At 39.1% G+C, this 13,740-nt stretch overlaps 1 protein-coding gene across 35 annotated transcripts in view; it reads left to right on the top strand.

Moving 5' to 3' along the window:
* The window catches only part of KDM6A (lysine demethylase 6A), a 151,768-nt gene that overhangs the window by 63,113 nt on the left and 74,915 nt on the right, over positions 1 to 13,740 (top strand). For all 35 annotated transcript variants that reach the window (XR_015284061.1, XR_015284063.1, XR_015284062.1 and 32 more), the window contains one exon: positions 10,488 to 10,546. Coding sequence is in view for 27 of the 35 variants with exons in the window: in XM_086879682.1 (XP_086735808.1) it covers positions 10,488 to 10,546 (59 nt within the window). In the remaining 8 variants the exon portion in view is untranslated. The remainder of the gene's footprint in view (positions 1 to 10,487; positions 10,547 to 13,740) is intronic.

The following is a 13,740-nucleotide window of genomic DNA, read 5'->3' as shown; positions in this document are numbered from 1 at the left end:
CGTTTTCAGTGACATTCCTCCACAGTTTTTCATCTCTGAGAAGTCTTGCTTTCTCTAAAACTCATTTGAAGGCAGCTAACAGGTTCAAGAGTTACTCAGCTGGAAAGAACAACATAAAAGCAGCAACAGCATTCTTAGGGGACTTGGTTAAAAATTAACCTTTGAATTTTTCCATTAAGCAGAGGTCCAGATTCAGCTGGACTTTTTGTTACTGCCTGGCATAATGTGGCTTAAGATTCGAGGGGATAAACCCTGGAGAGTTTTGTCATTTAATTTTTGTAATTATTTTCCTTTGGTTTTTACTGGTTTGTTTGTGTGTATTTGAATCTCTTTATAGTCATTCATGCCTTGGCATATTCAGCTTCTCCACTCCCATTTTCTGTGAAGTGCCTGAGGTAGAGCAGCTGTGTAATTAATGATAGTAAGGCTTTTTTCCAACACTAGTGATTCTCCAGCAGTGAGAAACTGACAGGGAAATAATGGGGCTACTTGTCAACTCAGTGGGATTCCTATCTTTGCTGGAATGGGTTGGAAAAACGGTGAATCAAGGACAGAAAATTCCATGCTAGTAGTTCTACTTGAGAAAATGTTTTGAAGATGATGGATGTAAATGGAGATGATCACTTGCCATGTGAAAGAGAGTAAAACATTCCAATAAACTGTCCAGATGTCATAGTCCAACAGAGTTTCAGAAAACTTTGTGTGTACATGAGCCAGCATTAGTTTCTGTACTTTGAAAACATTTGTGAGATCTAATAGATTTTGTGAGGTCACAAGATGGGAAAGAGGAAAGTTAAAACCCTTTAGTAAATATGAAGTAAGAGCAGTACTCAACAAAGAAAAGCAGAAGCTGAGAAGACCTGGTCAGTGTTTAATTAGCTGTTCAGTGCTGATCAATGTCTGGGCCCCACTTCAAAGGTATTGGCATAATAAGGAAGTGCCTACAGGACAGCATGATGGGATAATTTCTTTGGTCCACATTTGTTTTTGGTAATAACTTTGTCCAAGCTCAAGAACAGTTCATCCTGACTTGAGGGATGGGTAAAAGGGAAAGGAATCCTGCATGGATGAGCAAGATACTTCTGACAGAACTCAGGCATAAAAAAGAAGCATGCAGAAGGCAGAAGCAAGGATAGATGATTGGAGAAATACAGAGAGATGATCCAAGCATCACATAAGGAAAACCAAAGCCCACATGGCGTTCAATTTGGTGAGGGATGTGATGAGCAGCAAGAGAGCTTTGCACGTTTTCAGCAGCAAAAGGAAGATGAAAGAATATGCAGGTCTCCTGCTAAATAAGGCAAATGACAATGGATATGGCAAACACTGAGGTACTTCATATTAGCACTTTGGGCTTTACTTTACTCACCTTCAAGGCCCTTGAGACCAGTTAGCAGGTCTGGACCCAGGAAGATTTGCTCTCAAAAGAGGATCAAGTTTGGGAACATTTAACCAAACAAGTATCTACAAGTCCATGGGATGTACTGGGATACATCAGTGAGTGGTGAGGGAACTCATCTCTGTCACTGTGAGACCACTCTCAATTATCCTGTTGATATGGGGAAGGTTCCTGAGGCCTGGAATAAAGCAAATTTCGTTCCTGCCCTTAAGAATGACAAGAAGGAAGATCCTGTGAGCTATAGACCAGTCAACTTCACCTCCATCCTTGCAAAGGTGATAGAGTAAATTATCCTGGAAGCTGTTTCCAGCACATTCAGGGCAGGCAAGTCACTAGAGGTAATCACCATGAATTCATGAAGGAGAAGTAATGCTGGATGAACCTGATGGCTGTCTGCAACACAGTGAGTAACTTGGTGGAGGGAATGAGAGCCACAGATACTCTTTGTGTTTATTTTAGTAGGGCTTTCCACACTGCCTTGTATAATACACTCATGAAACACAGGCTAGATAAGTGGTCAGTGTGGTAGATTGATAACTGGTTCACCTGGGCTCAGAGGATTGTGACCAGCTTCTGTCATGGTCAAATCCCAATGGCAGCTTTAGTACCACATAGCCACTTGCCCACTGCCTCCTTTCCCCCTGGTGGGGAGGGAAGAATTGGGGAAAAAAATAAGGGTAAAACTATGTGGGCTGAGATAAAACCAGTTTATTTGAAGTGAAACAAATTATAACACAGTAATACTAATGGTAATATTAACAATAATAATGATTTTAACTAAAAGGAGGGAGAGAGAAAGGAAAAAGCCATGCACTGAGCAGTCATCAGCCCCTCTTGGCCTGCTTTGTTTTTATATAGTGGACATTTATATGGGATGAGATATCCCTGTGCCCAATCTGGATCAGCTGTCCTGAGCCTTCTGCCTCCCTGAGACACAGAAAAGTATTGACTTAGGGCAAGCACCACTTGTAACAACTGAAATGTCTGTGTGCTTACATCATTCCCATCCTAAATCCAAAGCACAGCACTGCACCAGCTGCTAAGAAGAAAATGAACTCTATTCCACCCAGAGGCAGGACATATCACAAAGTCCAGCTGGAGGCCAGCCATTAGTGGTTTACCCCATGGGCTGAGCGTGGGACCAGTGCTCTTCAGCACCTTGGGTTAATGCTCTGCATTACAGGGTAGAGTGCACCTTCAGCAGGGTTTCAGTCCCAAATTGGGAGGGGATAACACAGCTGTGCTGCTCTTCAGAGGGAGCTGAACAGCCCCCAGGAGCCTCCTGCTGTTTGACAGAGGCCAATCCTTTGTCTCTGGAGGAACAACCCAGTGCCCCAGCACGGGCTGGAGGCTGGAGAGCGGCTTTGCAGGAAAGGTCCTGGTACGTGAGGTGGCCATGAGCCAGCAAAGGCAGCCAGTGGCATCCTCGGCTGCATAAGGAGGAGCATGGCCACCAAGCTGAGGGATGATCTCTCCTCTCAGCTGAGCCTTGGTGAGCTGCATGTGGAGTTCTGGGCTTCCAGGTAGAATAGAGTGGGGAGATAGTGGAACAAGTCCATGAGGCTGTGTAAAAGGCACAGAACATCTCTCATGCAGGGACTGGAGGCTGAGAGATCTGTGCTTGTTCAGCCTGGAGAAGGCTCAGGAGTGTCTTACCCAGTTTTACAAATAAACAGAGTCGGAATCTCCTTGGTGGTGCCTAGTCAAAGAAGGAAAAGCAGCAGGCACAACTAGAAAACAAAAAATTCCTATTAAACACATGGAAATGTATTTATTTCTTTAATTGTGAAGGTGATTGAACAGTGGAGAAGGTTGCCTAGAGGGTTTGTCCTTGGAGGCAGTCAAAACCCAGTTGGACAGCATCCTTGTCCCTTGTTTGAGAAGAGGGTTGGACTAGGGATCTCCAGAGAGATTATCTCTTTTTGTGCAAACGCTGGATAAATCGGCAGAGTTATAAAGCATCCAGTGTCAAGTATGGCTGTTTGGAGTTAGGGGGGTGTTTTTTAGTAAAGTCATGTATCATACAAAATAAATTAGAAGCTTTGTGATTGTTAACAGCATTCAGGGAATCTGTAGGGAGAGTATTAAATCTGGTTAGATGAATCATCTGTATAAAATGTCTGTCAAGGTGAATTTAATCCTTTGTGTGTTGCACAACACCTTTGCTCAGTTGATTCATGCCAGAAAAATTCCGTTTCCTGTTAAAATACTTAAATTATTGAGAATATTTTTACCACGTGAAAAATGAAGAGGTTTATATCAAGTGAAATATTTTAAGGCACATAAGTTAGATTCCCATAGCAGTGATCACAATTTAGACACTTGCTTGGCTGTTTATTTGTGTGACAAACTTGGAGGTACACTAGTTGATCAGAAGTCCATTTTGCCAATGGACCTAGGTTTATTTATGGATAAAGAAATAGAGTGGTTTGCAAAACTGCATAGATTCCATCATCAGTGAAGAGGATTTGAGTTACTTAGTATTTTTTTATCAGCTTGTTATTTTCATAGGACAGTACTCCCTACAAAGTAGTTGTAACCCAGTGTATTATTCAGTAGGGCTTGAAATAATGAATGTCTGTTGAATTAATTAGTGTATGTGGGTTTCAGTAATTTTCCAGTCGTCTTGTCTTGACGTACCTGTCCTTCCCTGTGTGTCAAGAAGCTTTTGTTTAAAGATAGTGCTAGAAAAGCCACTTGGAAGACAACAAAGCTACCTCTTCAGCTTGTTCACACAGGTCTTGCCATATGTGTTTTAGGCCATGAGATAAAAATGTGGGGACAGAAGTGTTTTGGTGGGACAGCCACATTCCCAAGAAATTGAAAGAGTAGTTTTCATTCAGAGGGGGATGTGGAAATGCAGCACTGCTAGGAAATTTCAAAGGATAAATGTACTGTCTTTCCTAAAGAGGAGATGGGTAGGATGGCCAGGACCACATAGTAATTTCAGATTACTAATTACAAAGGGAAAAAAACCTCACAATTTGTAGATGGTGTGGAATTTTTGTTTGATTTCTGTTTGTTTTTATTTCTGCTTAATTTCTAGTAAGAATTTTTCCATCACATAAAAAAGGTAGTTTTTAGGAATTAAGAAAAATTTCTTCTGGAAGTAGTAGGTGTATTTTGGCAATATTTACTCTCTGAAAAGATCTTCCTCAAGAAAATGAGGAATTACTTTGTAGCTATTTATCAAGATACTAGATATGACAGAATATATTTGTCACAGGAATAATGACTTTTATATTTTAATTGCTTTCATATGGCTGGGAGGCAGACACACAGCCAGTATCAAATTTTGGAATATTATGATTATTGCTAAAGAAGCAGAGTTGTGCAGGCACGTTAGAGATAGCTGTATTTAAAAATCCTGTATAAATGTGATGATTTTTCAGGTACCATAAAACTTCTTGAAGACCTTGAAGAAGACAAAACTAATGATCCTAATTTGCAATACACACTGGCTCCTTAGTATTTTTGCAGGTGATTGGGACTTACAGCACATGTAGATAAGTAGCTCTCTTTTTCATGTTTATACAAATTTCAACAAATTTTATTTGAACCCTCCCCTCTTTCTTCTCAGCACAAATAATCGCTGTGCTAGAGCCTGTCAGCTCCCAAAGGCCTGGAGCTGGTTATGAACAGGGGCCTAAGTGGAATATTTGATTTGGTACAGACTCTATAGGGAGCTGTTACTATGTATTGAGTAGTGTCCAGAGGAAGAATTAGGCACCATAGTATCAAAACTTTGTCTTTCTTCCTTTCCTTTTTTTTATTTCAGTAAAGAAATAGACATATTCACATGTTTAAGCACAAAAACCGTTCTTTTGCTTTGAACAGGTGGCTGATGGACCCTGTGACCACAGGATACAACATAAACTGTAAAACCTGGTTTTCCTGATGAGGTTTTCTGAGGAGCAGTGGCTGCCTGCCCATGTGTGTCTTGTGCAGCCTGGTGTGATGTGGGCTCAGGGTTCTGCTGGCTCTGGGGCAGCTCAGGAAGGGGCAGTCAGACCCTGCTGGATGCAATCTAAATATGTCATCAAAGACCTTTTGATTCCTGTCAGTAGTGAGCAAGTGAAAAGCAGTCACTGATATTTCATAGGAGTGTTAAATGTCATCTTTTTTCCATAGTTTTTTTTCAGGCTTCCATTAACCAACTACATGGGATTTTTTTTTTTTTTTCATCTGTTTCAGTTATTATATATTATGGTGGGATACACTCTGATTTCTGCCTAAATATCAACTTTCTAATTAAATGAAAGATTTATTTTACCTTTATCTATCCCTTCTCCATGGAGTTACAAAGAATCACAGAATAGTCAGGGGTGGAGTGACCTCTGGAGATCATCCAGTCCAACCCCTTGCCAAGGCAGGGACACCCAGAGCAGAGACACTGGGGTGTGTCCAGATGGGTCTGGAATGTCTCCAGAGAGGGAACTCTGTGTCCTCCCTGGGCAGCTGTTCCAGACCTCTTTCACCCTCCATGGGAAGTTCTTCCTCATGTTGAGGTGAAACTTCTTTAGTTCATGCCCAGTGCTCCTTGTCCCATCACTGGGCACCATGGGAAAGAGTCTGGAACCCACCTTGGAGATAATTATATATATGGATAGATGAACTGGTGCACTGCCTGTGTGTGTCCCCAGCTAAGAACCTGCATGAAGAAGGCTGGCAGGAGGCTGTAATGTTATCTCATGTTTTTATCCATCTTGTACTGACCCATAGATGTTGCTTTCTCTGAAGTGAAATATTTACATGTGATTTTGGAGGTTTCAGTGATGTGTCAGGTCATTGTAGGTTTGATAGACATTTTGGTGGGAGCAGTATAGGCTTAAAGAGCTTTTACTTGTGTACCAGTCTTTTATTTGTGCTAATGCTGTTAATGGGGTTCCACAAATGAATTTGCCTGGGAAACTGATCCAGTTAAAAAATCCCTTTTACCTAGATACTAATAATTCAGATCACTTCTGGCATCCAGCTGGCTGTAGTACTCTAAAGATGATTGTGTCAGCACAAATGAGAGAGGCAGTGCTAGGGTATGTTTATGAATCAGCAGTGCTGGGAACTTAGGCAAAAACTATTCACTTTTAAATTGCAAGGACCTGGCTGGATGCTGCCCTGAGACTGGGCAAAAAAACCTTTGAGTTTTTAATGTCTTACTCTACTCTCTCTGAGTATCTAGATGTGCCCATTGAGCAGATTTTCATTCTAAGTTAATTCCTGTGTTTATTAAACACCAATTTGGGGTCTCAACTGTGTGGCAGATCAGTGCGTTACTGGTGAAAAACATCTGGATCCAGATGTGGCAGCCACACATTGGTAGAGCGAGTCCAAGATGGCTGTTTGTGATCTGAATGTGGAGATAGCCATTGTTGGCCAGGACCAGGTGCATTTTTGTGCCCCTGTGTTTATAGATAAGTGTCCCTGGTGGGCTGGGCTGACGTATTTCTGTGGGACCTGCTGGATGCACCCTTGAAAGGTGGAGAAAAAGGCTTTGTGTGGACTTGAAGTGAAATGCCTCCAGAACAGAACACATGGAATGCTGGGGATCTGTTTCCATCTTCTGCTTCAAAGAACCTATAAACCAGTTATTTGAGTTTCGATAGAAGGCCTGTGAGATGGGTGGAGTCTTTCTCATTGGTGATTTATTTTTTTTCCTTGATCGCTTAAAACAAACAAGACCAAAAAGTCTTCAAATGTGCTTATTCACACCAGATACATAAAGAGATGCATACAAATACATTCTTGCTTTCTGAGTTACCTGTTGACATAATGTATATACCACAGTCTTTTGGCAAATAAATTTGGAATGTTGCTCAGCATTAAAGAGTGCATGTATGCACAATATCAACTTGACAATTTCCTTCAATTGCATAAGAGTGGAAAACGGAAAGAGGTATTTGAGCCATCTAGTGGTTGGTATGAAACATTTTAACATTTTTTGATAGTCCATAGAAAATGTAAATCATGTCAGCTTGGAAATAGCATTTCTGATTTATCTGTGTTTGTAGCATGGCTGTAGAATGAAAAAAACCAAGCATTCAGTTTCAGATTTGAGGCACAGTCTGTCTGGGTTTGTATATTTTTTTTTCACTCAAGATTCTAGTGAAAAGAGATATCTGATAACATAAAAATTAAATTAGAAGTTAGTAGCCAAAGAATGTGTTTTGCTAGCATGAGATCTTCACAAATTTTGAGGGCTGTTAGAAAGTTCAAAGAAAAGACTATCATAAAATAATTTTGTTTTCTGCTTCTCACTTAAAAATGTTTGGAGAGAAAAAGAGGCCTTAAATTTGACCTCAACAGCTATTTATAGCAGAGACTAAATCACAGGAGTAATTTTTACTGGACCACATGGAATGGTATTCTTCAGGAGAAACTTTTCAAAACTAATAGAGGAAACTGAAAACTGATTTCTTAAGATAGGGAGTGTTCCTGGTTAACAGAATTTTATGATTTTAAAAGGACATTTTGTAGATGAAGATTTGGGTAATGATCCCACTTGGTGCGATCTGCATTAAGTTGTGGTGGCTTTTGCCAGTAGGAACTTGCCAGCATGCTGAACTTGATGGTATTCTGCAAAAGTAATGAACTTCATGTGTATCTTGCCTTAAATTCTGTGTGGCAAAGCACAGCCATACATTGGGTCATGGTGATGTCTTCCAGCCCTTATGAATCCTGTCCATGTTCAAATGCACTGTAAAACATACTCCTTAATCTTAGCTTATTAGATATTGTCAACAAACAGTTGATACATGGTGATACATATGGTTAGAGCTGTGTTATTTCAGAACAAATAAATTCATGATCCATACTGACATTTCAGAATTTGCACCTTTACATTTGAAGTATTACAGGTACAAATATTAAATCTTGCCCTGTTTTTTTATTGAGAAGAGAGCGGCAGCTTAAGATATTTTTGGTGGTCATTCTCAAAAGACTTAAGGCCAAAGGAGGATGAGAGAAAAATGGGAAAACCAGACACAGAACAAAGGACAGGACAGTGATGGTTTATTTGTAGTGCTGTGAGGACCATCTTAAAGCTTTATGTGAAGTTCATACATAAATTACATTTTAACAAATCAGTTGCATCTTGGTTCTGTTGTGCCTTGAAAGTTGGCTATTGTTAACCCTTAGTATCAAAATATCAGGGAGATTTTTCTGAATCTCTGACTTTTTTAAACTATAATTCTAGTAAATTTCATAAGAGAAAGTCAAATTGTTTACCAGTTAAGGAGTTTTCAGTTGTCTGGCACGTTTTTCTTTGAATTTTACAGTGTGGTGATGAAAGATTTTTGTTATCACTGTTGTTCTCAATCTCTACAGTGATCTAAACTTTATTGAGATTTGAAATAGCAGAGGGGACACTGGACAGTCCTGCTAGGTCCTGTCTGAAAAATGAGCTGGCCTGAAGACAGTGAAGGCTCCTGGCAGGCTGTATTTTGTAGGCTTCCATGTTGCACACATGAAAATCTATCTTACTTCTTAATTTAAAATGACTTTTCAGTCAGGGCATTACGTGTGCTCAGCTTTTGAGCCTCTCTTCTTCCTGATCTTCCTGCTGCCAGAGCACACTTAGAATGTGTAAAAAACATTCATGGAGTACAGAATTGGAGATCTTTTATCTTTATCATGTCCATGTTGTACTTTTGTTCAATTAAACAGGAATGTGAGTTTACGGTAGTATTAAAGTGTCCTCTTGTATTGTTTATGCACTTCCCTCTCCTCTCCTCCTGTTAATATCTTCCAGTGCTCTGATTTCTGGAGTGTCTGGTCATACCACAACATTTTCCTGGAAGCTGTCCATTGCTGAAGCTGAGATCCAGCTGCATTCAGGAAAGGATCTTTGACATTTCCCCTGGTTTTAATTTACATTTAGAAGATGCAAATGAGGGATAATCAGAAACTGTCATACTGGATCCTCTTTCTGATGAATGCTGCTCTTTGAATTATCTTCTGGTTACCAGTTATTTTGTAGGAAGAACTTGATTATAACTTTTATGTTTGGATTTGGTTTAAGTCATAATTAGTATTCCTTTTGTGGAGCTCCTTAGAAACTTGACGTGTTAAAGAACGACATGCAAGAGGCAGAGAGATTTATCTGGAGCTGCAGTCTTCAACAACTGAAAATTCCAGATCATGTCCAATTGTCAGAGCTTTTGGGATGCATACCTGGTCACTGAGAATCAGAATTCTCTGTGAGAAAAGCCTGAAAATGTGTCTAATGCAGCATGTACAGTGTCTCCTGTAAATAATGGGATTGTTCTGCTCAATAAAAAACAAATGTGCTGTGGCATAGCTTTACAAAAGAAAAAGAAATTTGTTTATTTTTTCCTAATTTAGGAAATATTTAATGATTATTTGTGGAGCTGGATAGTTAAACATTCATTAAATATGGTTAGTAATTTCACTTTAGAAGTCACAGTTTATATGAAAAGAAAACGGAGAGAAAATGGGTTTGCAGAAGGGGAATGTTTTTTGTTGTTTTGGTTTGGTTTTTACCTTTTGCAAATAGGGAGATAGGAAATAGAAATTGGATTAATGATGAAGAAAAATTTTTGTCATAGGTTTGAAGTTGATGGTCTGTATTTCTTTGTATTCAGAAAAGTGAAATCTCCTTAAGCATATTTTCAGATTTGTTTAATTAGTGTTCCATGTTAGACACTGAAATTAGAGTGTGTAGTTTTGTTTTCTTTTATGTGAGTATAAATTATTGTGATTACAAAATGGTGCTTGGTCATAAACTATTTTTTTATTACATTAAATTGCCAAATATTTCTACTCCATCATTTCCTTCCCTGCTGCTGTACAAGTAGAACAGAGCACATCAGTTTCTCTGATGCAGAAGTACTTGAATACTGTGCCCTTCTGCCAAAATAGCCCCTTTTTTTGTGACCATGGAGAACCACTGCCTTTTTTTTTTTTTTCTTAAGTGTCTGCCTATCTTTTCATTGCTTCTTTTGGGCTCTTCCTGTTCAAGGCAAATTTTAAATATATTTGTCTTATAATGGAGATAAAATATCAAAGGATGGATAAAATATTGGAAACTCTCTGCTACCTGAGTTTTAAACATTGTTTCTTTCCTTTACAGAATGCTGCCTTTTTATATGGCCTTGGTTTGGTCTACTTCCATTACAATGCCTTTCAATGGTAAGTTGGAATAAGCTGACAGTGTCAGTATTGTGTGGTGTCCCTTCAGTGTCTGATTATTTCACCCTTAGTTCAGTGTGAGTGTAAAATAGTTTAATTTTGATTTTATTACATATATGATGTTTGCAGGTATCACTGTTCTGAGTCAGTATCTGTCTTACTGTAACATACTTGGGGCAGCCACAACAGTTCCATGAAAAGGAAAGCACTTCAGGAGAAGAATTTGCTGTCCCTTTAACACAATTCAGCGGTGGCAATGGAGCAGAATGACTCGACAGGCTTTTGGGAATTGTTGTTACTGATAATCTGGAGCCTGAGTTTGTTGGAAAGCCTGTTATAAAAAAGCCTTGGAAGAGAGGTGGTAAATGGGGCTTGCTTTCATTTTGCTTGGCAGGCAGAAATTTTGACAGAGCTGCATTATGTGAGGGGCTGGGAAGTGAGAAGCAGGAGGCTCACATGGAATCAGTGTTTCAATCTGATGTAAAAACTCAGGGTTAAAAGAGTTGTAGTTTCTGTCAGAGCTTTGAGGACTGAGCGGGGCTTTTGTTGAGGGTGGGGGGAAGGTTGGGTTTCAGTTGGGGCTTTGGTTTTGCTTTACTTATCAGTGATGAGTGGAGAATGGAATTGACTCAGCCACTGAGGTTCTGTTGAAAGGTCCTCAGACTTCTATTGGTGTTTGATCCTGTGGAGATAGAGTTAATTCATGGGGAAGAAGTCAGAAAGGTGCAGTGTTTAGGTCAGTGCTTTTTTACACTCAGTGTGGAGACTGTTAGTACAGTAAGTGTGACTTCACTACTTGATTGATTACTGAAAGGTCCATTGTGTTACTAAGCTAAGCCTGATTCAGTTGTGGATGCAATGAGTGACCACTGACTAATGGTTGGGAACAGTGAATCAGGATTTCTCCCCCACCTCTCCTTAAATTGTTTCTGTGTGTCTCTAAGGCAAAAGATTTATGCTTTCCTTGGGATAATGTACATAAACTTTTATTTTTCAAATTAAAGTAAGTTGGTTAAATCATGAGCGCAAAACATGGATTATTTTATCTTGCTGTTTATTGCATTTTTTATTGATAGCGGTGAAATGAATGCCATTCATTTGTTGTATTGTACAGGCCATGCAAATCCGTTGCATTCCAATTAACAAGGGAAGAATAGAAAAGTTTTTGGAAAGCCTGAAAATCCACTGCTTTGAGATTGTGATGAGACTTGGTTGAATTTTGCCAAGTTTCAGAACATTCTAGTTGTTACACAGTCCTGTCTTCATCATTTAGCATTCAAAAGTATTTTGTGAACCATTTCTTACAAGCTGTATCTTGTTACAGTTTGCACTGTGAAAATGGTAGATAAACTGCAAGATAAATAAGACAAAGCAGTCAGATTTAGAGTAATTAATTTTTTGAAAAGCCACCTGTTCAACATAGACTTTTGCCATCAGCAGATCATGCTATTTAGTGTTTATAAATCAGATCTTTGAATTAATTTAGATTTTTCTTCACTTGTTGACAACACGAGTGTAAGCTGATGTCCTCACTTAAAGAGCTGCAGTTAGAGCTTATATTAAGGTTGAGTAGAATAATTGTATTTTCTGTTTCATTCATACAACAAAGTTATGTATAGTGTGATGCTAAGGACATTGTGTATCATTAAAGTATTGGGTAGAATTTTGAAAGGAAGAAAATACAATGTAGGTAAAATCTTATACTTTCGTTTGCAGTTCTGATTTTTAATCTCTTTGAGTGCCTTTCTTCCCCCTTCTCTGTGATTTCATGGGGACAAGAGCAGAGGGATATAGTGTTGTTGGTGTTCAGGTGTGACAGAATAGACTTGGAGATGATAGCAAGTCATTTACAATAGGTATTCTTCTTTGAAGACCTTAATCCTCCACAGAACTCTCACAGATTGCCAGGAGAGTCTTCTTGCAGAGTGAAATGCTAATCTGTCTTCCTGCTGCATTTATTCCATCTGTTTATGCTCATGGAGGACATGGATCTCAATACTTCTAGCAGGCAGAGGAGACCTCAAGACAATTTGAGGTGGTTTATTAATTCTGATTCATCCGTGAACTGGTTTTTTTTAACACCACTGCTTCAGATATTCAGAGATTTTAACAAGACATAGTCCTCCTAAAAGGAAGGGGTAAGAAGTACTTGAGTTTTTTTCATGTCTCATATAAACAGGGATAATAGAAAAAAGCAAGTGGGAATAAGATCAGCTTTAGAATTATTGTTCATATATTTTAAATTATTTTTAAAGTTTCCCAGCTTTCATAAAAGGATGTGTTGGATTGGCTCCAAGATGCATAGTGCAGTTCACTGTAATTCAATATTGTACATATTTTTATGTACTAGAGCAGCATTGCAGCATTATCTTAAGTACAAATCATAGCTAGTACATCATTGTGTTTTGGTGATTTTGTTTACCTCTTCATGTAAGAATTAAAAACTTCTCAACATATATATGAGTATTGCAATAGTGTGATCAGACCAAACCTATTTCACACAATTATTATAGTAAAATGTGTCATAAGGTATTATTGCCATAAATTGAATCAACTACAATAAAACAGGTCTTAAGGATGTGAAATTTTGATAATCCCTTCTTTTACACCATTTATCATCAAGCAGTAAGTGGCTGTTCATTTTTAGTGTTTTTTCCTGTTTCTCAGAAAACCAGTAGAATGAGATAGTCACATAACTTTAATAATTTCATACCCTCCCTAGTTGTCTTTTAGATTGAACATTATTAAAGATGTTAGTTAGTCCAAGGCTACTCTTCATTTTTGTGAAATACCTGCACCCAGATGAAGTGGCTTGGATACCAAATTTTTTCTCCACTTCAGAGGGGATTCTGAGCCTGACTGGTTTATTGTCTGCTGATTCCACTGACTTCCATCGAGATGAAAAGATGGAGCCCAGGCTCTGATGTTGTGTCCTGAAACTGAATTTCACACCCTGTGGATCCCAGTGTAACTGTGGTGCTCCAGGGTTGTCCCACAGTGTTTTCAGTGACCTTGCCACTTGTTGGACAATGTCTGTGAGAAGCTCTGGATTCCTCAGAAACATCTGGCAGGAGACTGAGATCAGTCACCCTTATTGCCCCATCTGGGCTCTTTGCCCTGAGGCTCTTCAGTTTAGGGATTCCTTACCAGCTGTAGAAGCTGAGTGTTACAGAAAACTCAATCCATGAGTACTG

The sequence above is a fragment of the Cyanistes caeruleus genome, chromosome 3, assembly GCF_971803275.1.
Source record: "Cyanistes caeruleus chromosome 3, bCyaCae1.hap1.1, whole genome shotgun sequence".
In the NCBI taxonomy this organism is placed as follows: Eukaryota; Metazoa; Chordata; class Aves; order Passeriformes; family Paridae; genus Cyanistes; species Cyanistes caeruleus.
This window is presented reverse-complemented; position numbering and strand designations above follow the sequence as displayed.